The 25,115-nt window shown below is 46.8% G+C and overlaps 1 protein-coding gene across 1 annotated transcript; it reads left to right on the plus strand.

Moving 5' to 3' along the window:
- The first annotated feature begins 220 nt into the window (after nucleotides 1-220).
- On the plus strand, nucleotides 221-22,713 carry LOC139056121 (uncharacterized). The gene is made up of 4 exons (XM_070534015.1): nucleotides 221-453; nucleotides 17,921-17,982; nucleotides 21,377-21,478; nucleotides 22,486-22,713. The coding sequence occupies exons 1-4, from the start codon at nucleotides 402-404 to the stop codon at nucleotides 22,633-22,635; spliced, it is 366 nt and encodes a 121-aa protein (XP_070390116.1). The 5' UTR covers nucleotides 221-401; the 3' UTR covers nucleotides 22,636-22,713.
- Nucleotides 22,714-25,115: the final 2,402 nt, after the last annotated feature.

Genomic DNA, 25,115 nt, shown 5'->3' on the forward strand with positions numbered 1-25,115 from the left:
TTCTTTTTTCGAACACTTGCTCTCGGAGCTCAACGTCATGATGGTTCAGAGGTTGCATGTAGCGCATCTTTGCAAAGAAGACGCCCAAGGATATCATGCAATCAAAGGAAAGTGAAATAAAATACAAGCAATAAAAATGTATCGCTCGGCACTTTCAAACAAAGCACAATAAGCTATATATCCAAGTGCGTAGGTCAACGTGTGGCAAGTCCCGATATTGCACTCCTGCGCGCAAGACAATGCATCCGACGCTACGGCAATTTCTTCGCGAACAGCAGCCAGCCGATCGGCGGTACAAGTCGCTACTCTCTCGGTGCTGGGCCTTCTCAGCAAGTCATCGAAGTTGAACAAAGGAAATTCGTTATATTCCAGGCTCTTTCCCACCCTCGATTAGCGACACGATGCCAGCATCATTGCCCTGGATGAAATGGCTACTTTTCTCTTGCCTTATGGGTAAGTAATAGTTTCTAATCTTCTTACTCATGCAAAAAAGCAAAGAAAAAAAAAGAAGATGACAAGAGATTGTCATTTTCGTCTAGCGATACAAGTAACGCATTTCACTAAACAAATCGTTGCATACGCCAAGATGTACTTGTGAAGCAGGCATACGCCAAGATGTACTTGTGAAGCAGACATTACGTGAAGCGGACCTTGTCTGCCTATGTTACGCAACATCTGAACGTATCAGTAACATTTTTTTCCACTGTGTCGTTTGCCTCGGAGACGTGTCGTTCATTTATTAGCTGCTAGACTAAATGACGAGTAGAAACAATACTTCACAAAAATTTTGTGAGAACAAATCAGCGAACTCGTAACAATCCGCTGGTATTCAAGTTGTATTCACTGTAGGGCGCCACTTTTCTCTGATCGCGACTTGAAGTTTGCAACACTGTGTATTGCCTCCTTTGTTCCTTGGTCACTCGTCGCGATGAGTCAGCGTCCAATATGGCGCTCTTCTGCTAAACACAAGTCCCTAGGTTTGCTACACGGCAGCTACGGTCACGTTAAAGTTGGGTCTGAATATGCAAGAACGTCCACGTACTAACATTGCGATGTAAGCTTAAAGAAAATACAAAATGTCAAAAAAGAGAAAAGAAAACGTCTTCAAAAGTAACTCGGAGCACTGCACTACGGCGTCCATTAGGCTGCAGGTGTGTAGCTTCAAAATGATATGCCACATCTACTGCTATGTTCAAATTTCGGTCCCATATGGTGACGCTGCTGTATATCCCATACCATGAGTTCAGGTAACCATATCATTCATTGCAATTTCGACAAGCGATGATATTAGATCACAGATATTATTCCATTAATAGGGCACAATGCGCCTACTATAAAGTGACCATGCAAAATTTAACAGCCAGGTGCCATTTTAGTTCTATCGTTTGTCCCTGCGCTGGAGAAACAGTGACGTCAACGAAGAGTCAATTCATACTCAAGGCCACACCTGAATAAAGCGAAGCGGTCGCAAATGCCGCGGTCTTGCTGGGCATTTCAGGGTCACAGTAATTTACTTTTTTTCTTTCAAGCATGAAACGCTTTTAGCTCCCATTTCCGGCGACTTTCTAGTGATCTTCAACCAAAAGTCAGTTCCGTTATCCGGACACTCAAACGAGAACATCCCGGCAAGTTGCGAAATCAAAACGAGATCAACCCCCCCCCCCCCTTCTTTGTACAGGACCGAATCACATATGCTAGCTACTCCCAAACAAGTTACAAAAATGATCAACCCTTCCCCAACCGGAAAATGGGGGTAAAAGCGAAGCCTGTCCTGCGTGCACCTGACCTTCGTCATGGTTAAGTAACCCACAGGTAACGGTGCCAGGTTGCTTCAGCCTCCCGCTCCCTAAGCTCGGGATCTTCTCGTTGCTGTCGGACTGCCTGGGCTCAGGCGGCTCTAACGGCTGGATCGGCGCGCCGACGGCGAGCCCTTTCACGAGCGACTTCTCGCCACCACTCGTCGTAGGCTGGCTGTTCCTTGGGGGAACGCACAACGCGTGGCCGTGCCATCCGTTCTCGGAGACTCAACTGAACGAAAACGAAGGCGGCACAGCTCACGCGAAGCCATTTCCATCCCTTTCCCTACCCGGCGGAAGCGAAACGGCTCTGACTAGTTGCACGTGTGGCGTCAGCGCGCGCCTATGCAGCTGGAACCCTTGCTAATGACTCACGCTCCGGCGCCGGCGCAGCTGTCAACTCATGAAACCGCCCTTTTCCCTGTGCTCTGCTATGGGAGCAACTGTATTCTTTTGCGTGACTACGACGACGCCACTTGTGAGCCAGTACAAGCTTCGCTACCTACCTACCTACCTACCTACCTACCTACCTACCTACCTACCTACCTACCTACCTAACCACCTACCTACCTCTCCCCCCCTTCCACAGTGTAGGGTAGCAAGCAAGAGTTTTTTGTTTGGTTAACCTTTTTTACATTTCACCTCTTTTCTCTCGCTCTCTCTCTCTTTCTTCCTTTCGTATGTCGCTCTCTCTCTCTGTTTTGTCTGCCAAACTATCAAACTTGTGTGCGTGTTCACGGGCTCGTGTGTATCAGCACTCATTTACAGAACTATAGGTGCGTTTCTGAGTGTCCCTTGGCTCCCTTCTGTGCCTTCATTTGCTCGCGTGCGGAACTTTGCAGATATTAGCGCTATTTGAATGTACTCAGTGATTTTCAGTACTTTTTATGCTTGTAGTTTTGTTTGTCCTGCATTGAGTAGTCCGTGCGATTAAAGGCGCCAGCCTCTAATTCAAGTTCGCATGTAACGAAAGTAAATATAAAGGATATGACTACATACATTAATGTATCAGAGACCGCGTGGTAGTTGGCATCACTTCGGATGACTGTCAATTCAGGGTGCCGTAGACCAAAGGTTTGGTGCTGTAAGATACGAGGTCGCCCCCCTACGTCACTACGTAGCGGCGTCCCCAGTCGCCAGTGTGAATGCAGTCCAACTCTTAGCAGAAATGTTTTAATTTAATGAGCGTTTATTGTTGTCAACTTCGGTGTCCAAAAGAAAGATCTTGTTTTTACAAGGAGAGGCTACATATACCTATTCTCAGTGTATTACTGCGTTTCGGAAGATCAGACAATTCCAGCTCTGAAGGATTCTGAAAGCGAGGCTCTTCGACTGAGAATGAAGGAAACAAACGTAGGCAGTTTAAGACCTAATCTAGTCAAAATGTGACTGAAAGTATTGCGTCAAACAGTCATACATCGCGTTTTATTACATACATTATGTGGACCAACCTTTTAAGCATTTCGTCATGGCTAGATGAGACAAACTGTGTTTTGTTGGAAGTCGTCTCGAGTAAGTCATAATATATTCGTTAATGGGCCCAAAGATATGGTTCATTACGAAAATTTTGCTCACGTTCTTTTAAGTGCCAACTTTCAGGCACTTGAGGTTGCATCGCGCAATCAGAAAACCCCGACGCAAATGTTGGGTTTGAGCTACCTCTGACATGGCTCTTTCTTTTTTCAGATACCGAACAATGCTAGCGATATATAAAGAAACGCACAAATAATTTAACGATGAAAAGCCTCGATTGTATAGTGCATGCAAACAAACTCTTCGATACGAACAAAGTTCGCATGCTGACGCATATAAGCGATTGGCTACCACGTCCTGGGTCGGAAGAAATGTAAAGATTATTTTGTACTTATTTTGTTTGTCGCGATTCGTCAGTAGTTGGAGCGGCAACGCGCTACGTCACTGCAAGGATCGGCCTGTCGTGAGCGATGGATGATAAGAAATAAATCGAATCAAGCGAAAGGAATCATGTTGCAAGGGTATGCACTGACGTCATCGAGGCCAATACATTGCTTCACAGTCAACACGGTGAAAAGCTTCGCGTTACCTAGACTTGATTATCTCTCCCAGCACAGTGGAAGGCATGCGTAGGACAACAAAATATCGTGACGTCACATGAGTACTTCCTACGCAGGCCCAACGTAGGCCAGGCCGACAGGCCTACCTTTGCAGCTTCATCGTGAAGATGGAAAGTGTGTTCGGCCGCAAGCGATAAACAATAAGGTGGCAACGTAAGCCAAGCAAATCTCGATTCCTTGCGGACAGCACGCGGGCGCATATGCCATTGTAAACAGGCGCGAGAGTTTTACAATTCAGGCGCTAAATCACGCCTTGACGTAATAATTTTTTCCCTTGATCTCTTACTCTGCTGCCTTTGTTTGGAGCCTGAACAAAACATCCACGTAAGAGAAAATGTGACGCAAGCATACAGCTTCACGCGAGGATCACTACAGTGCAATATAATCGCTAAATGAACCAAACTTTGAACATGTTTAAAGAAGCTAAGCATAACGCAACACGCCGAGGCATAGAGATAAGAGATTGTATCATTTCCTTTCTCTCGTAATTATGGTGCCTCCCTATTCGGTTACTTGACGGAAGTATAATTTTGAAGTCGTTGGCAGTCGTTCGAACAACATAAAAACGATTTATTAATATAGAGGCACTGCATTTTTTTCTATGACTTGGCTTGACTTCGTCGGCAACTGGCGTTGCGACTTGCTTTATTATTCCTAATAGTTTGTGTTCATTCCCTCCTTGTCCCGAATAGTTTCCCCTATAGGGCAGGAAGTGCTTAACGTTCACAACAGATTCAACTAATCAGCAAATATTCATCGCAGAAATACATGACGCTAACTACGGGCAAGTTGTTTTGTATGTAGTAGACAGCCCTTCATTGTTACAGAGAGAGAGAGAGAGAGCAAATGATAAAGGAAAGGTAGGGAGGTTAACCAGGACTGAGCCCGGTTGGCTACCCTACACTGGGGAAAGGGAAAAGGGGACGGAAAGATTAAAAGAAGAACAGAAAGTCCACTGGGGATATCCTTCGGTCACTCAGTCCGGATCACAGACGCTGACTCAGTCCAGTAGCCTTCAAATATCGCAGCAGAGCTTTTGTGGCCTTTTGTAGCTGCGATATGTGAGGCCATGGTCCCAAGATCATCTTCAAGGTGAACGGTGTTCTATCTAGATGATTGAGAGCTGTGCAGAGGTCATGTCTTTCGTTTTGAAAAGATGGGCAGTAGCACAGTAGATGTTCTATAGTTTCCTCCGCACCACAGGCATTACAGTCGGCGCTATCAGTCATTCCAATCAAAAATGTATATGCATTGGTGAATGCGACGCCCAAGCGTAAGCGGCACAGCATTGTTTCCTCATTTCGCAGAAGTCCTGGTAACAGCCGCAGTTGCATAGAGGGGTCGAGGGAATGCAATCGTTCTTGGGTGAATTCAGGTGTGTGCCACTTCTCTAATGTCATACGGTGTGCTACCTTGCTTAGGTGTTGGGCTGCGTCGGTCCGCGATAAAGGTACAGACACAAGGGTTGCTCCTTCGTGTGCTCTCCTAGCAGCCTCATCAGCGAGGTCGTTGCCGGAGATACCGCAATGGCCAGGCAGCCACTGAAACACGACGTCGTGTCCTTTCGCTATCATACGATGGTGCATTTCTCGTATCTCCGACACTAGTTGTTCACACGACCCGCGACGAAGAGATGATAGAAGACATTGCAAGGCCGCCTTCGAATCGCAGAATATTGCCCACCGATTAGCGGGTTGGTTGTTAATGTAATCAACGGCACCTCGGAGGGCAACAAGCTCTGATCCGGTCGATGTTGTCATGTGAGAAATCTTGTATTGGACGCTAATTGATCGTGATGGTATAACCACTGCGCCGGTGGAGCTGGTCTGAGTGGAAGAGCCCTCCGTATATATGTGAACTCGGTCAAAGTAGAAAGTGTTCAAACAATCCAGAGCTGCTTGCTTCAGGGCCAAGGTAGGCAGGTCGGTCTTCTTTCTTATCCCTGGAACTGTGAGACGCACTTGAGGTTGTTCTAAACACCACAAAGCTGAGGTTGAACGTGCTGAGGGTGTGAAGCCCGATGGTAGACAGGCACGATGGACGCTGACCTCGTTGGAGAAAGACGCCTGTGGTCGTCGTTCTGGCAGGGAGGCAAGAGAGCTTGATTGCATGCGTGAAACATGACGAACATGGGCCCTAAGCGTGTCGATGCTAATGTAAGTTGTGATCGGATGGTCTCGAGCCAATATAATGGTTCCTGCAGTTGAGGCGCTCCGCGGAAGTCCTAGGCAAACACGTAGTGCCTGTGCTTGCACGCTCTGTAGTTCTCGAAGATTTGACTTGCATGTTTTAGCAAGCACGGGAGAACTATAACGTAGCAATCCGATAAAAAGTGCTCGATATAACTGTAGCATGGAGCCCACTGACGATCCCCATGTTTTCCCGGCGATAAACTTGAATACATGAACAATAGATGTGAGCTTCTTCTTCAATTGGGCAACATGAGGGCTCCAAGAGAGGTCCCGGTCCACAATGACACCCAAAAACCGATGATTTCTCTTGTAGGAGATAGGCTGGCCATTAATGCATACTGGATAACGAGACATTGGTTTTCGTGTAAAAGCGACTAACGCACATTTTAACGCGATAGCGTTAAGGAGCTCGTGTCGCAGAAAAGCCGGTGTCGTCGGCGTCGGTGTCGGCGTCGGCGTTTGCGGCGTTGACCGTGAGCGATAAATCACGGCAGGCGCTTCATAAATAAAAAGCAACTTCCAAGATTGGCCCGGTGGGAATCGAACCAGGGTCTCCGGAGTGTGAGACGGAGACGCTACCACTCAGCCACGAGTTCGATGCTTCCAAGCGGTGCAAACGCGCCTCTAGTGAATGCGGTGTTGCCTTCGAAACGAGCCGTGGAAAGTTATACTGCGGTGTATATCGGTAATTATGAACATGTAACGTACAAAAGTCACAATTACACGAGTTGCGAAGTGCGTTTCCGCTGCATTTCTTCTGCGCTTTCCGCACACGCAGAGCCATCTTGCGGCAAACACAGAAGACCCCCTCCTCTCAATGTACGGCGCTGCCCCGACAGGAGGCGCGCCGCGCGCGCATTGGGACCGCTGCCAGGCGCGTCGCGGGACTCCCTCTCCCCTGACGACGCTTCGCCGTGCTCCCGGTCCTTTCTTTAGATTACTATCTATCTCTCTGCCCGAGCCGATCGCGACGTTTGGCTGGCGTAGATCGTTTCCCCTCCGAGACACCGAGTTCTTTGGTTCGTTCCGTTCGCTCAGGCGCACGTTTCGTTGCCGCGCCGAACGCTGCGTTGCTCGACGCTCACCGCGTGATAGGTGGGCGCTAAGTCCGATGCGGGGCGCATCGTAAGTGATCGCTGTGCCATAGCGCATTGTCTTATACCCCTTGGCGGGTCGACGGGAACGCTGTCGCGTCCCACTCTTCAAGGCGAAGCTTAAGCGTCCTCCAATTTTTTTCTGTTGAGATGGTAAGGCCTTGTGTCTGAAGATAGTGAGATGCCTGTGTTGCTGCTTTCTGCAGCCTTGCGCGAACCTGCAGACGAGTGACCGCTGATGACCAGATGCAGATGTCGTCGGCGTAGATTGAGACACTCACTGTTTCCGGTAGGGATTCGGCCAACCCAAGAAGCGCGATGTTGAAAAGAATAGGGCTTAGGACCCCACCTTGGGGAACTCCTCGGCATATGTAGTGGTCGGTAGTCGGACCATCTTCCGTACGTACGAACAAGGACCTTTGTGTCAAGTAGTTTCTGATCCATCGATATACTCGCCCTCCTAGTTCAATTGTCAAAAGTGCGTCTAGAATTGGTTGATGAGAAACGTTGTCGTAAGCGCCTTTCACGTCCAGAAAGAGCGCTACTGATAATCGTTTCCATGATTTTTGCTGTTCTACAGATGACACTAAATCGATGACACTGTCAATCGATGAACGGCCTCGTCGAAATCCCGCCATAGAATCAGGGTAAATCTTGTGGTGTTCCAGGTACCATTCGAGACGCATGAGGATCATGCGTTCCATGAGTTTCCCGACGCAACTAGCAAGTGCTATAGGCCGATACGACGCCAGTTCGAGAGGCGACTTTCCTGCTTTCAGTAGAGGCACCAGGCGGCTGCGTTTCCAATCCTGTGGGACGACACCATCTTGCCATGAACTATTAAAAAGGCTGAGGAGTTCTCTTCGTGCTTCTCGGCCTAGGTGGCGCAAAGCAGTATATGTTATGCCATCGGGCCCTGGTGAAGACGAACACCTACAGAGCACCATAGCAGCTTCTAATTCTTCCATAGAGAACGGAGCCTCCATACTGGTATCTCGTGGACCGGGGATGTCGCTTAAAGCCATGTCAGGGACTGAAACTGTGCCGCCGGCGATTTTCGTGCAAAAGTCCTCTGCAACGTCTATCTCGCGGCGGTTTTGATAGAGAGCAAGGGCGTTAAAAGGGTGTCGTTGCTGGGGTCTTGAGCAAAGACCTAGTAGGGTACGCCACACACGGGACAATGGCTTGCGGGGGTCTAGTGACTCGCAAAAGCATTCCCATCTTTGATTCGCTAGCTTATCCATTCGGCGTCTTATCTTCTTTTGCATGCGCCGAGCTTCTCTGAGGTCAAGAATTGACTTTGTGCGCCTGTACCTCCTTTCAGCACGGCGTCGTATTGTACGAAGCCTTTCCAATTCAATGTCATTCTCTGTACGCTTTCTCGAATGTGTGAAGCAACGCGTGCAATCTTGCATTGCGTCTGCAATTACGTCTTCTAATCTGCGTGCGAGATGTTTCTTGCAGGTGTCTTCTACTCGATCTTGAAAGACTGACCAGTCGATTTGGCGAGATACATCCGGTAATGCGGCGTCTAGTCCATCGATTCTCACATAGGTCGGAATATGATCACTGCCATGTGTTTCAATATCAGTGAACCACTGCACGCTCGAAGTCAGGCAACGTGAAACCAAAGTCAAGTCAAGGCAGCTGCTGTACGTTGTTCCTCGCAGAAATGTCGGACTTCCGTCATTTAGAAGGCACAGGTTGTGGCCTGATGCAAAGGATATTAGTGACCTGCCCCTCGAATTTATCCTGGGGCTTCCCCATATATGGTGGTGAGCGTTGAAGTCCCCTGTTATTATCCAAGGACCGGGAGTAGCTGCCATAATATCTTCTAGTCTCTTGCTGTCAAACTGACTTGTTGGGGATAGGTAGACGCCAATAATAGTAAAAGACAGCCTCTTCTTATTCACACTAACACAGACGTATTGATTACCGTCGTGTGGCGCTACGGGTTGCGAAAAATATGTGAGGTCCTTGCGAATGTACACCAGAACCTTACTACTATGGACACACGTTGTTGAGACAAAAGGTTCATATCCTGATAGTCTTATGGAAGCTGATAAGTTCGGTTCACAGATCACCAGTATAGGAAAGTGGTAGTCAAACACGAACTGTCGAAAATCCGAAATACGTGACCTTAGGCCTCTCGCATTCCATTGGAATATGGAATAAACTTTTTTAAAACAGGGTTGAAGTGCCTCAGACAGGCTGGCCAACGTTTCGATAGGTGGACCTATCTTCGTCAAAGGCGGCCTCGTCATCCTCGGCGTGTTAGTTTTAAAGGGTTAGTGCAGTGACGTCACGTGCGGGTGTTGTCGCTGGCGGCTGGTTTTAAAGAGAGAGATTACAAGAGGGAACAGGCGTTGTCGTCCGACGTCTGTGAGCCTCATTCTCAAGACGAAGGGACAAGAGCGTGAGAGTGGGCACGCGGGGAGGAAAGAAAAGAAATAGAAGCAGAAAAAGGGGGAAAAAGGAAAAAAAAAAGCAGGGGGGAGCCATGGCCGTACCAAGACACAACAAAGGGGGGGGGGGGTGGAAGAAAAAGAAAGAGAAAAATGAATTCTTTTAAGAAATACGGGGGCTTGGGAGCGTGTTGGGGACGTGAAAGGTTAGGAGGTATTCAGGGGAGTCGTTGGCGGCATGTTTTTGAGGCATTAGAACGGCCGGTCAAGCAATAGGTCGAGTAATTTTGAAATAGTTAAGGTGGCGGCGAGGAGTCTGCGGTGCAATGTGTGGGGGTGGCTGAAAGGCAGCGGCATGGTCTTTCAAGGGGCACTGACCCACGCGCTTAACGTAGGTGTCGTTACGGCGGCATCCAGAAGGCGATACTCCGGGTTGAGGCGCCGAAAAAGGCATATTGAATATGCCTTTTTCGGCGCCTCAACCCGGAGTATCGCCTTCTGGATGCCGCCGTAACGACACCTACGTTAAGCGCGTGGGTCAGTGCCCCTTGAAAGACCATGCCGCTGCCTTTCAGCCACCCCCACACATTGCACCGCAGACTCCTCGCCGCCACCTTAACTATTTCAAAATTACTCGACCTATTGCTCAATATGCCTTTTTCGGCGCCTCAACCCGGAGTATCGCCTTCTGGATGCCGCCGTAACGACACCTACGTTAAGCGCGTGGGTCAGTGCCCCTTGAAAGACCATGCCGCTGCCTTTCAGCCACCCCCACACATTGCACCGCAGACTCCTCGCCGCCACCTTAACTATTTCAAAATTACTCGACCTATTGCTTGACCGGCCGTTCTAATGCCTCAAAAACATGCCGCCAACGACTCCCCTGAATACCTCCTAACCTTTCACGTCCCCAACACGCTCCCAAGCCCCCGCATTTCTTAAAAGAATTCATTTTTCTCTTTCTTTTTCTTCCACCCCCCCCCCCCTTTGTTGTGTCTTGGTACGGCCATGGCTCCCCCCTGCTTTTTTTTTTCCTTTTTCCCCCTTTTTCTGCTTCTATTTCTTTTCTTTCCTCCCCGCGTGCCCACTCTCACGCTCTTGTCCCTTCGTCTTGAGAATGAGGCTCACAGACGTCGGACGACAACGCCTGTTCCCTCTTGTAATCTCTCTCTTTAAAACCAGCCGCCAGCGACAACACCCGCACGTGACGTCACTGCACTAACCCTTTAAAACTAACACGCCGAGGATGACGAGGCCGCCTTTGACGAAGATAGGTCCACCTATCGAAACGTTGGCCAGCCTGTCTGAGGCACTTCAACCCTGTTTTAAAAAAGTTTATACCACAGTGTGCCATTCCATCTGCCAGCCCCTTTCTTGTTTTTGGACTTGGAATATGGAGGCACTTCTGACATCATCCCGGAATGATCGCTGTTGCTGTCGATGAGCCATGGTTCTGCTGTAGAAGTTCTCAAGCACTGGACTTCTGAAGGCTCGCTAGAACCGGATTGATGGCATCCAGCACTTGCAACGCACTTCGAGCTGTTGGTGTCTGTATCTTGTCCAGAAGAACACGAATAGCACTCACCAGAGAGCTGATCATGACAACAATTTGTAGATCTTAGTCCGTCAGTTTATCGGGAACAGTCGAAGTGTCCCTTGCTGTAGAAGTCTGGTTTCGCTCAGTAGGAGCATGTAGCCTCGGGAGTGCAGGCCACGCGTCTGCAGCAGGGCTGTTCGTTGCATCTTTGTCCTTTGATGTGACTGCGTTTGGCTTGGGCGGAAGAGTGGGTGGCAGTGTACGTCGCTGGCGCTCTACAGAGGCTTTGGAGGTTCGTGATCGACGTCGGCGGCGCGATCGTCGCCGCCTAATAGAAATTGCTGCTTCTCGGTGAGACGAGTGGTCTCTAACCATTTTCCTTAATATTGCCATTTCCTTACGAATTAAAGGGCATTCCCTCGATGAGGCATCGTGAGGGCCGCTGCAGTTTGTGCACTTCAGCACACTGGCTTCGCACGTGTTAGTGGTGTGGGGCCCAGTGCAGCGAGAACAGACGGTAGTGTTCTTGCACACACTGCTCACATGCCCAAACTTCATGCACTTCCAGCACTGCAGCGGTTTTGGTATGAAGGGGCGAACTGCGTGTCGGAAGTGGCCCACTTTTACATGCGAAGGTAGAGATTCGCCTTTAAATATGATTTTGACACACCGTGACGTGCCGAGACGAAACGCGTTTGTGATGATGGCGTTTTCCGTAGCTGGCTTGATTAAGATTGACAGATCGGAGTCGACAATGGTCTCATCAACATCGTAAATTACGCCACTACTGATGTGTTTGCCCAGCGGAATATGAGGGCGGACTTTCATCCCGTCAAGTTCCGTGACATTGCGCAAAGAATCCAACGCAGCCGCGTGTTCTACGTCAATCGCTAGGACGTTCTTACGGGTATTCACTCTGATGTCTTTGATTTCATTCGGAACCAGTGCCTCTAGATGTGAAGACGCAGCTTGCCTGTTGAGGCGTCTCAGGTTGTCAGTAGCGAGAACTGGCGTGAACAGGATGGTGAGCTCCTCGGTATTGCGCGAAGATCTTACGGTGGACTCACTCGAATTCGAGGATGCGCTGAGAAACCTTCGTTTTGCTTTACGACTCCGCACCAGCTCGAAGGCTTCGTCACAAGAATCTTCACCGCTGACATAGTACTGCATGGTGTCGTCGCTGTCAGTGTCGCTCTCGGTGCCATTGCGCTTCCTGGAGGCAGCCGCCGCGGGCACTGCCGAGTCCGGTGGACGCGCGTGAGACTCCATCTCCATCGCAGTCAAGGAGGAAATAGCAGTCCACTAGCAAAGTCTAAGAAATTCACAAAATAAGTAGAGCTGGAAGACTCTGCGTTCTGCCTGAGAGGCACTTCGTCTTCCTTCCTATCTTCATTGTTACAATTTTCTCAAAACAGTCATTCGATAAGAGACCAAACAAACTAATAGCTGCGTGTAATCAAGTTCAAACTGAAATTCAAATTTCTTTTCATCTGAAAGATGAGGGTAGGCTCGGGAGAAAAGGGACGTTTGTCACTTGAGAACCGGAACCTCCCTGATACATGGAACACAACGAGGACATAAGGACGACTTCATTGAACATAAATATGTGCAACAAAGCTAGAAAACGGTTTTATACAGTGCAAGTCATAATATACATGAACATCAATGCTATATACGCAAACTACTATATACATAGACCATTTCCTTAACGCCTACATTAACACTGCGTCTCTTTGCACTATAAAAGTGCATCCCTAATCTCATGCGGGCTACATTCTTCAATTCTGATCTTTCTTTAGAATAATTTATTTCATAACACAGGAAGAGGGAACCTTAGCCTTTGTTGAACAAAATATGTTCTCCGTAATGGAAGGACCCAATGTTGTTTGCGACGAGTAGGGTATGAAATAACATACGTGTTCATACTAAAGATATCCGAGAAGGCGCGAATGTTATTAAACAGTGATTGCTCAGGTCTTATTTCTAGGTAATACTCGTAAAGTTTGTGAACTGCGACAATAATAGACCGTTCAAACAATTCACTGGCGTGTGCATAGAAATCGGCATTAGCTGCATGCTTAATCGCTTTCTTTTGAAGTTTGTATATCTTATTAATATTGGTTGCCACTGTACTTCCCATACCAAGACACAGTCGTTGGCATGCGACGAAAACGAACTACTGTAAAGTCGCAGTTGTACAAACGTCGGTTTAGCGAATATTTCAGAATAACGAACTTTTTAGAAAATCCCTGGCAGTTTTGCTATGCATTCAATGCGAAAATCTTTCAGTTAAACAAATTTCAGCATAGCGATTATTTCAGTTGAGCGAATTTGATCAGTAGACCCGGGATCATTTTTGAAGTCAGTTTAACGAACCTTTGTGCTCTGCAGCGCTTGCATAGCCGATGCCCGCCACCCCCAAATTGCTGCCCCCAAATCTCCTCTCCAGTGGCGGCTATATGCAGTGTGACAGTGAGCTCGTTAGCTGTGCTGAACTATCAGATCTGGAAATTGTTTCCAGTGTTCATCCCGAAGAAGAAGAGTGCGACGAGGCAGTTGGAATGGCAGAGGCAAATTCAAAGCCTGCAATTCAAATCCTGTAGCCGAGGCTGTTGGATGCCTTGGGCAGTTGGAAGACTTCGTGCCTCAGCAACAAGCTGTCCCAAAGGAAGTGCACAAAAACATAGACTATCTGGACAGCTTTGTTTCTTCTTGCGCTTTAAGAGCACCAGTGCAAATGAATATTACAGATTTTTTTTTTCAAAATGAGATAGGCAACATCGTAACTGTTACGCGCTTCGTATATACTGATGTGCGTAACTCCATAAACTGCATTTCACGCTTTTGACTCTATGTCTGCTGTGCCCTATGCCTATTCCCTATTCTACTGAATATTCAGTTTAGTGAGCTGTCAGTTAAGTGAACTGTTTCCTTGGGTCCCTTGAAGTTCCCTCAAGTGAGAATTCACTGTATTATAAAGTGTTGTCTTAGGAGAATCTGGAAGAAAGGGATGTATTCTTGCAGGTATACCTGCACATTCTGAAAGATTAGTAACTAAATTATTAATGCGAAGTTCCCATGACATTGTAAAATTAAAAAAAAAAGATACTCCTAGTGTGTTAACGGCCTCTTGAATTTCAAATGCAGTTATAATGACATATTAGCTTAAGGAAGGTGATTACGATGGCGCAAAGAAGTTCCGAGCCAGAAGGGCGAACTTCACACAGATCAATACTCTGCCCTACGTTCTCGTGCGGGCTGAGAAGCCGTGCAGCATCAAGCGGCATTCAAACGCTGCACGGAAAGCGCTACTGCGAGTGTTTTGATGAATGCAGAAAAGCTTCAGTGGGCTGACAAGGCGCAGCGCGCTCTTCGTTCGTAGGGCGCCAAGCGTTATTGCAGAGAAGCAGTGCGGTCTCCAACTGTCCCCACAATTATGTCAAGTGGACAAATAACAATTAAATTCACAAGCATTTTGAATGGTACACACCTTTAAACACGCATTTCACTTTAGTAAAACTGTACGTTGCTCGCATAAGTTATCATGACGTCCGAAGTTTAAAAAAAGAAAGGAAAGGAAAAAGAAGGGGGGCGATGTGGTTCGGTACAGAGCCCAAAACGAGGGTTATTAGAGACTATTACAAGGAAACCTAGACCGAGCTAGGTGTAGGCTTTCCAAGCAAATGGTACGCACTCTATGGGTGACTTCTATAACACCAAGAAGTTTGGCCATGTACCAGGCAAGCCGCCGCTTCCGAAAAGAAGTTTTCAACGCACCCTCTCTTCGGGAGTCCGCGCCAACTTACACAAGCGCTTTGAGCCGTGCAAAACTTTCAGCAGATGTAAGAGCTAAATCATTTCAATGTACTGATTCACACCCACAGACGTCGCGAAGGTTCATGCGCTTGCCAAAAATAGGTCCCACACCAGGCGCCAATTAAAACAAGAACCCGACCCGCGAAGCCTTCGGTGTGAACGCCTCTCCTAACGGGCGACGTCGGTGGGGCGTGGGTACGGACGTCGCTTTTTCGCACACAATGGCCGCGCGCTGCTGTCGGGAACAATGGCGACCGTTGGGGGGGAGGGGGGGGGGGCTGAAAAGCAAACAAGAACACTTGTGAGTGAACGCGCGGATCGTGTTTACAGCTTGTTTTGGTTCGAACGGTGCGGCCTTGCCATGTGACCAGTGGCGTCAGGTTTGCGTGGCACACAGTGAAGTAAGTACATGGACAGGCGACGCCACAGTCACTTGTCCTCGCTGCTGCCTTATAGAACACCTGGTGCCGAATTAACGAAGCTTTTCGTTCGTAAGTGCTCGTTGACATTGGCACGCCACCTCTGCTAATAATACGCCCAACATCATGGCTGGCTGCAACTTTTCCCATAGGAGCAACTGTAGCGTAAGAGACTTTTGCGAATACGTTTTCTTTCTTTCTTTCTTTCTTTCTTTCTTTCTTTCTTTCTTTCTTTCTTTCTTTCTTTCTTTCTTTCTTTCTTTCTTTCTTTCTTTCTTTCTTTCTTTCTTTCTTTCTTTCTTTCTTTCTTTCTTTCTTTCTTTCTTTCTTTCTTTCTTTCCTTCCTTTTTTCTTTTTTTTTTCTGAAGAGTTCGTGACTTTAAATACCACGTGTGACTGATAATTCGTATTCCTGGATAACGCGGAAATTATTTGTGTGTAAAAATCGCAACATTCAGTTTTGTTCACTAATAACACTAACTAATTATCTTTTTATTTATTCGATTTGGGCCCCGCGTTGAAATCGCGAGATTGAAGCCGAACATTAGTGAAGTACTGTCTGCTCAGCAGAAATCCTAAGACTAGATATCCTTCCATAACATTTGCCACAAAATACATTAGTTTAGGCAGCACATTAGACAGTACATTAGGCAGTAGTTTCTCAAGAGCTGTCCTTATGAGATAACGTGATCTTAGGCTAGTTGGTTGATACTTGATGAAGCCGTTGCAGCGTAACTTGAAAGAACGCAAGGAACACGAGACTAGACATAGCAACCGTGGTGTCCCCGAATAATTAAGTAGGCAATTAGAGAATATTTTACTTAGATGTCTGTACATTGCGGTTCATCCTGCAAGTTATACCCACTTCTTCAGATGATCCACGCGAGCAACTTGTAGCGGTGTGTGAACAGCGATTTTTGAGACAGAATCGAATACCAATCGAATAGTGCCAGAAGCTAATCGACTCGAATATCGAATAGTTTTCGAATCATGAACAGCCGTTATCATAATATAAAACGATGTTCACATCCTACTATCCTATATGTTAGCAAGTTTCCGTCATTACATAGTAGGTTATGAAGTATTGTTTATTAAAAGCAAAATGGAGCATTAGGAACAAACAAGTAATTTCTCCTCGCGAAGAAGGCTCTTCAGAGAAAGTGCGAATGATCGCTTGTACAGCCTGTCCAGTATGGCTACCTAAGCGACGCAGCTAAACTCTACTATGCAAGTTCAAATTTTTAATCTTTATACTGTGCCCACTCGAGCGAAAAAAGTTTGCCCGTTCTTTTGCTCCAATTCTATGTTTAACTGGGCGCAGTCGACGTTTTGTAATATTCGAAAAAAAATATTCCCGTTTACGAATAGTGCCCTATTCGATTCGGTCTTCGAATCGGATAGGACGTCATTCAACTCGTCATTCGAAAGTTTCGGGTATTCGTCGCACACCCCAATAAACAAGTCAATAAAAAATGTAAAAAATTAAGTAGCCGGTGCAGCAGTTCTACCACAGACGAACGGCTGAGAACCGGGCGAGTTGGCGCAGTGGCCATGACGTACTGCAGTTCCGCACGATCAGGTCGCGGGCACGACTCCCGACCGCAGGGCGGGCGCATTTCGACAGAGGCGAAATGCGAAAAAACACTCGTGCACTTAGATTTAGGTGCATGCTAAATTACCCGAACATGAGTTGCAGTCGCCGTTGTAAGTGACTTGACCTTTTTTTTATTTTGAAATTCAGTAATTTCTTTTTATTATTGTTATTTAAAGGATCCTGTAGTGAAAATTAATCCGGAGTCTTCTACGGCGCATTCTCACACGTAGCCCGAGTGTTGCTACAGGAGATTAAGCGTAATGAATGAATCAATCCATCCAGAGCCGATTGCAGCAGCCTGAAAAGATTGTTACACTATAATAACAACTTCTTTTACACCACATAAGAACACAAAACTGGAAGGAACGACGCGGACACAGTGCTACGTCCGCATCGTTCCTTTGAGTCGTGTTCTTTTTTGCGCGCTCAAAGAAGTTGCTGCTATGGGCTACCAACTTGCCGAAACATACGTTCCACAATATAAGCTTGGGACCCAGTCGAGATGTGTCGTGTGAACGAGAGCGAAACCATTTTCTTGTTTAACTGTCAGTTCTCAGATGACACATCGGCTCAAGGAGTGAACACTTCGTATTTCGCAACAAGCAATGCACCATCTTCTTACCTGGAAATTTGCTGTTGACTTAACCACTAAGTGCTTTAGTAAATACTGTTTATCATTTTTATTGACGCTTAATTTCCTTTAAGCTTAGGTACAAGAGGGTTTACTTTATAAATAACCTGCTTGAAATTTTCTTGAGCTTCTTTCCTTTCGCCACCACATTCTCCGGTATACACTTAAAAAAGGCAAGCCAGCTTGAACACCTCAAAAATGCTACTCGAAAACCAAAAGAAAAAGAAAACTCGATGATCTCCCAGGTATACGCGGCCCAAAGCGGAAATTTTTCACTATTGTCATGTGGTTATGTGCACACATGAGTTGAATTTAATTCATACTTCGTCGGTCTCTTTTTCAGTGGCCGTCTGCACCGGAGAAAAGATTCGAATGAGAGATGGAAAGAAGTGCAAAGGTGAACTGGTGAGTCGCAAATGCCTAACTCGCGCCTCTTCAGAAAGCAACATCGTCAAAGGCACTCGGGTAACGCCTCCGATATATTCGTACAAACGAGCCGAGGATATTTCTCGTACGCGTCGTCACGCACTCCCAACGGTATGGAGGCACGAATAGCGGGCTGCGTCGAACGCAAGGCTGCCGATCCACTTTGTTTGAGGGCTCATCACCAGCCCAATGTTGGAGTAAGGTCTCGGTCGAAGAGAGCCGGATACTCCTGTCGTAGATATCCGAACGCTTCTTTATCTAAAAAAAAGCTACAGCAATTCTGAGAATTTTCTACTAATGCATAAGAGTCCTTTGACTCGGCTGTGACTAGGCTTTTGCTTAGTTTCGCTTACTTGCTTTTCCTAGCTTATGCGCGCCTACCCGTGGTCTTTCCGCTGGCAATTAACGCTTAGGCTTCAGTGGACAGTTGTCAGCTCTTCTCGCCGCATCCAGCCTCTTCAATTCAATCGTACCAATTGAATCGGAACGCCGGGCACGAGCGCGCCTCAACGGAGCAGAGCGATCGAAAGGGCACAGCTGCCGCAGCAAAGCGTGCGCGCAATCCTCGTCCACGCCAGCTCTCACCTGCATACTGACTGCGCCTCGGTAGGGCCCAATGAAAACGCACCAAGCGTCTCAACGCACTCGCTTGCCCGCGAGGTGTTCGCAACTCGAAGGACGCTCAGCAGGGTTCAGTTGAACCATAGTTGAACATTTGGCCACCCCAAAATCTCAAGTTGGCCCACACCCAAATTTCAAGTTCCACCCACCCCCTCCCAAGTTTCCGTAAGTCCCAACCCCAATTTAAATTCGGCCCGAGCCACATTTCAGTTGTGTCAACCGCAAACTTCAAGTAGGCCCACCCCGAAATTGAAGTTGGCCCAACTTCCAAATTCTAGTTGAGTCACGCCCGCCCCAAACTTCAATTTTACCCACCCCTAAATTTAGGTTGGCCGGCACGAAAAGTGCAATTTGGCTCACGCCCAAATTTAACTTGACACACCCATTAAAGTTGACCCACGGTTAAATTTAGTTTGACTCACCACCAAATTTCAAGCTGACGCACACCCAAATTTAAGTTGACCTATTCTTAAATTTAAGTTCGACCACTCCCAAAGCAAAGTTGACTCACCCCGGAATTTCAAGTTGACCCACCCAAAAATTTCAGTTGGCCCATCCGTGCTATAAGCTACCCCGTGCATTTTCTAAGGAGCCCTGTGTATCTCTATGGATATTCTTTTTATTTCTTCTTTTTTAATTATTCCTTATCGCTCAAAAGCTACCGGTCATCTACATTTACACTATCATAACGATTAAATGTCTCAAAATTACGCATGTTTGTGCAGACATATGCCATCGCACTTCTCGCGTGACAGGGCTGGGGAGCTCGCTAAAGAATGCTTGCACAATAATACTCTCAATTTCATAATCTTATCGCTGTGTCCGTCCGTCCGTCCGTCTGTCCGTCTGTCTGTCTGATGGTATTTCTGTTGCTCCCATAGACCAACATGCCTAATTTCAGTCACATCTTTTAATTTCATCTTGAATATCATTAATCAACCACGGATACTCGGTGCCAATGACGCCTTGTTTTTGAGAAAGAAATCGCCAGTTCGATTCCCAGACGCGGCGTCTGCGCTCCAATCAAGGCGGAATGCGAAAACGCTCCTTCTCTGATCTCTGGTTCAACGTCAAGGAATAGCAGACGCTGGAAATTTATTAGGAGTCATCCCGCTTTACTACGTCCCTCACAATCCCAGTGCTGCTTTGAGATGTTACATCTCATCAATCGATCATCAGTCAGGACATCATGTGCTTCCTTGTACCTGATCTCCACCAGCATACAGTCGCGTTCGAGGTGGCTTCTTCTCCAATAGGATACTGTGAGAAAAATTCCGACCATCACTTCGTTTTGCGCTATCAGATGGCTTCCCACGCCTTACCGACCATTCGGTTGGGCCTCGTATCCTAGATGCGCACCCAATCACTGTTATTATCATGACTTAATACGATCAGTTTCAAAACGCGCGCCAAAAGCGCATACGGTGTGGTATAGCGGTCACGTGTCACGAGAGGTTCTGGTAAGGCAGTTTCGCGATGCCATGAGACGCGCGTCACACTGCCTGGCGCAATGGTCGAAAAGCAAAAGAGATAGCGTTGAACGCGTTGTTGTGCTTCTTCAGGAGAAGCGGACCGAGTGGCAGACTTCGCGAAGTGTCGCGACCTAAATCGCATTCCTCATGTGCACTTTTATGTTTTTTTTCTGGTTTTTCGAATGCCTTTTTGTTTCCTTCATTCTTGTGCATGTATCCTTCTATGACCTTTAATTTCCTTTAACCCCTTATCCCGGCATTTTATAAACGGCCGGTATATGCATCTGGCTTTTGCAACGAAATTTGCAGGCACAAGTTGGAATCAGCTAGCGCAGGACAGGGCTAATTGGAGATAGCTGGGAGAGGCCCTCGTCCTGCTAGAGGGCACTAGAATATTCTAGTACACTGTAGTCCTGGCAGTGGACTCAAAGTGGTGATGATTATTATGATTATGATGATAATTATGATGATGAAGTAGTGCACTGGCTAACCTCCCTGTATTTCCCTCTCAATTTCCCCCACTTACTCCTCCACCCAATGACCTTCGGTGGAGGAAAAAGTTGGAAGAAAAAAATGTGCAGCACCGATCACAAGATGATACAGCGTGCTTAGAAAAACAGAAATTTTGAAAACGATCCTTGTCCTCCGTTCGCACGTCTAAACTGAGAAAGGGAACAACTTTAATTGAGCACGTTTATCCCAGTGAGAGCTTTCCAGAAGAGCAACACTTGATTTTAGGTCTGAGAAAATAGTTTAATTTTGTGTCCTTTCATTAATAAGGGGCAATAATCACTACGCCATCCACCTTTTAAGGGTTCTTGCGACATTTTCATTAGTTCGTTCTTGCATGTCTGTTTTGCATATTTGTTCGTCCCTGCACTTAACCAATTTGCACATATGAAAGAAAATCTCAAGAAATCAAAGCTGTCATAGGGCAGGTTTTCTTATTTTAACTTTATTTAAGGAGCACAGCACGTCGGAAAGTTTAGAGGTCAAGAAATAGTAGAAAATAATAAAGAAACATTATATAGTTACGCGTGATAGGCTCGAAATTCCTAGCTTTTGAATATTCTACATGATCAGCCGCACCGAGACATGCAACGCGATTACACCGACATGGACGTGACTGCGTTAAGCACAGGTGGACGGATATCGCAACCATAGTTCTGTTTTCACAGTACAAAGTATTTCTTACATTTATTTGTTGTTCTGGTTTCCGTACTAACGTTCGTGGAACGTATGTAAATTGTGTATAACCAAACGCGTCCATCTCATTTCAGTACATTCCATTTAAGCCGTGCTTGAGATACTGCCGAGTGAAATGGATTCTATTCGTGCCCAGCTATAAACAAGTAGAAGTTGAAGACGGAACTCCGTGCAAGGTAAGCACTTTCATCCCGGGGCGCAATCATTTTACTTATTGACGCACCCTGTGGAGCATATGTGAAATCTGCACACGAGTGATCGATCAAATGGAAAAAAAAATTGGCATCCACGTGAACTGTGGCACGGAGCTACAAAGGAAAACCATACGGTTTTCTCGGAAAGGAAGTCTCGAAGTTGAAGAAAAATTTATCCTGGTGCGTATATATCGAACCCAGGACCAGCGCCCTCCTGGGCCGGTGGCTCTACCAGCTGGGTACCGGGGCGGTCGTTTTATACCATCTGAGCGACCAATCCGGAAAGGCGTTAGCTCTGGGTTTAATTTCCACACCAGGACTATTTCAATGTATATTTAAGTTAGTTTGCCTCCCTTTGTCTTGTGATTCTTGTGTCCCCTTCTTTATTATGTCCTCGCAAAATTAGTTTGTCTTAATATCGATTCTGTAATTTCGACCATTGCCTTCACTTACTCTCTCGTTTAGATATTATCCAGTGAAAACCGTTCCTCCATTTAAAACTGATTTGGAAAACTACGTCATGTTGAGAATGATATTTAGCTGACGTTCGAATGAAGTGATGAAATATCACAACGTCCTGTATAAAATTTGCGACGCTATTGGCACTCCTCAGAAAAATCGAGAGTTCCTGCACAATACAGTTGCAGGTAGTTTCTCAGCATTTTGCTGTGCGTCCTTACCACTGTTATTTCATGACCCACCCCGCCGACTTAATGGCTATGGCGTCGCATTGCTAAGCCAGACGCCGCGGTCTAATTTCGATGGCATGGGATGCGAAAACACTCATGTGCCATACTTTGAGTTCCCATTAAAAAATCCCAGGTGGTCAAAATTAGTCCGCAGTCCCCCACTACGTCATGCTTCATAGCCCACTACCGTTAAACTCCGTAGTTTATATTCAAGTGTTACTAATTCGTAGCAACTTCGCTGGTGCCAGACATCGGAACGAAACCGAATCTATGACTACATCTTTCTTATTCCCTTTTCAGAGGCTGCTCGTTTTGAAAGGCATCTGTTCTCACGGAAAATGCGTAAAACCGGGAGCAAAGGTCACGAAAGCACCCGTGCTGAACTTCACTGATATAATGATGACTGCCGAGCCAACCACCACCACGCCGGCCCCTCTGAGAGAAGACTAAAGCGACGACCAATGCAGAACACGTATGGTCTATGCATTTCGATGGCAATAAAGAACATCGGCATCAATGGTTCACTTTCGTACATGATGCGGGTCACAGTCTTCAAGATAGCTCTCTATAGGGCTTCCTTTCTTTATGCGAAGGCGTTTCGATGCTACAGTTGTTTCACCAAGTTGTTCTTAAAATCTGCAGCGGCACTTTCGACATCATTTCATCGCTAGCAGACGCGCGAATTTGTGAAGAGTAATTAAAGGTAAATGGTCCGTGAAGAGTTGTTTCCCAGATGCGGCCCAAGTTGTCTCTCCTTTCCAAATTGCAGCTTGGCGAAATTGTGCTGCCTCTGAAAACGGCACGTATGTATATTACCCGTCGGGATTATTCACCACCATTACAGTTAACAATCAACCAACCAATTAATCAATCAATAATTTATTCAACGTGGCCATTAACAACGCTGATGTCTGAGAGCTGGAACACAAAGAAACAATAAACCAACGATAGGTAGATAGGCAAAACAAAACAACCAAAAGTTATGGTATAAAAACAATTAGAAGAACAATAAAAACATAAAAGAACAGGAGAAACAGCTGCGTAATGACCAACAGGAAAGAGAGAGAGAAACGAAGAGGGCAAGGTAGGGAGGTTAACCAAGGACCTTTCCGGTTGGCTACCCTACGCTTGGGGAGCGGAAAGGGGAAGAATAAATTTGTAGAGAAAAGAAAAAGAATAGTCCGTCATTGCAGTCAGTCGCAGAGGAATCTCCACTGTCACAAGCGTTCATACAACCCAGTGTCCCTCACGAAGTGCACAAGGGCTTTTGTGGCCTTTCGCATGCAAGAATGCATAGTCTATGGTCCAAGGATATTTTCTTCCGAGAGCGGTCTATTATCTAAAAGGCTCAGTTTAGCTGGTAGAATACGTCGTTTGGTGTCAAAAAATGGGCAGTGACCCAGAAGGTGCTCTAGAGCCTCATCGCACGCGCACAAATTGCACCCCGCACTGTTAGCCACTCATAGCAGGAATGAATAGGAATTTGTAAATGCGACGCACAACCACGTGCGACACAGTAAAGCTGATTCGCGACGGGAGAGTCCAGGTGGCAGGCCAAGTCGCAAGTTATGGTCGAGAGAGTCGAAGCGCGAGTTGGCGAAACCCGGTGAATTCCATCGTAGAAGCGTGATGTGGCGAGCAAGTGATTGAAGCTGTCGCGCAGCATCAGTTCTTGAAAGTGGTATAGGAACCCGCTGATGCTTTTGGTGAGCCGAACGCGTAGCTTCACCTGCGCTGTCGTTGCCGGCAATTCCGCAATGGTTTGGAAACCATTGAAATACAATGTCGTGGCCTTTCTCGAGCGCTTAATCATGAGCGTGCCTTATTTCGCACACTATAGCTGCTCGTGGAACCCATGACGTAGGGCAAACAGCAGAGTTTGTAGGGCTTCATTGGAATCGTAGAAAATGGCTGAATCATTTGGTGGGTGCTGGAGCACGGACTTGAGTGCACCTTGACGAGCCGAAAGTTCTGCTGCTGTCGGCATCGTATTGTGCGAATATTTAAACTGCAATGTGACGGCATCTGATGGAACAACAACCGATGTTGTAGAGCTGTTTGAATTGGTGGAACCGTCCATGTAAAAACGTATGCGGTCAAAATAAGACTCGTCGAGGAGACGTAGAGACAACTGCTTCAGGGCTAGCGATGACAAGTCTGCCTTCTTAGCAGTCCAAAGAATTGAGTGGCGCACGTGAATTTATCGGAGCCATCACACTGCCGGTGTTGGGCGTTTCGCAAGCTTGAAGCCTGATGGTATCGAGTCATGGTGTCTCGTCATAATACCGCAGAATGTAGTCTAGAGTCTTCGCACTGGCAAATCGGCTAAATGGCGAGATGGTGGCCGAGAAAGGTGTCAAATGTGAGCTCTTAGCGTTTCACCGACAATATGAGTGGTGATCGGGTGCTTCTGTACAATGACAATCTTTGCAGCTGTCGAAGAACATCTCGAGAGGCCAAGACATGTCCTAAATGCTTAGGCTTGCGCGCTCTGAAGTGCAAGGAGATTAGTCTTGTATGTGTTGGGCAAAACAGGAAGACTGTATGGCAATAATTTGAGAAAAAGTACCGTGTATGGAGAGCACGGACGGTCCCCACGATTTTCCAGCTACGAATTTGAACATATTCGCAATACAATGAACATTTTCTTCATGTATGAGACATGCGGACTTGAAGTCAGCTTACGATCCACAATAACGTCTAAGAACCTGTGAGCTTTCTTGTACGCAACTGACTGGCCCTAGACACACCTGGTAGAAATCCATCAGTTTTCGTGTAAATGCAACTAGTGCACATTTTTCTGGAGAAATCGTCAAACCTTGTTGGCGAAAGTATGCCGCTGTCAGAGTTGCCGCTTTCTGTATTCTGGCATGCACTTGTGGCCTTGTCACACCGGACGCCCAGAAGCAAATATCGTCAGCGTAGAGCGA

This window comes from Dermacentor albipictus, chromosome 2, assembly GCF_038994185.2.
Source record: "Dermacentor albipictus isolate Rhodes 1998 colony chromosome 2, USDA_Dalb.pri_finalv2, whole genome shotgun sequence".
NCBI classification, from domain to species: domain Eukaryota; kingdom Metazoa; phylum Arthropoda; class Arachnida; order Ixodida; family Ixodidae; genus Dermacentor; species Dermacentor albipictus.

What these genes read in the sequence shown, in the direction of transcription:
- LOC139056121 (XM_070534015.1), top strand. Translation starts at nt 402, where the DNA reads ATGCCAGCATCATTGCCCTGGATGAAATGGCTACTTTTCTCTTGCCTT. An exon ending in AGAAGTGCAAAGGTGAACTG is followed by an intron (nt 17,983 to 21,376) that starts GTGAGTCGCAAA and finishes ATCTCATTTCAG; the next exon opens with TACATTCCATTTAAGCCGTG. An exon ending in AAGACGGAACTCCGTGCAAG is followed by an intron (nt 21,479 to 22,485) that starts GTAAGCACTTTC and finishes TTCCCTTTTCAG; the next exon opens with AGGCTGCTCGTTTTGAAAGG.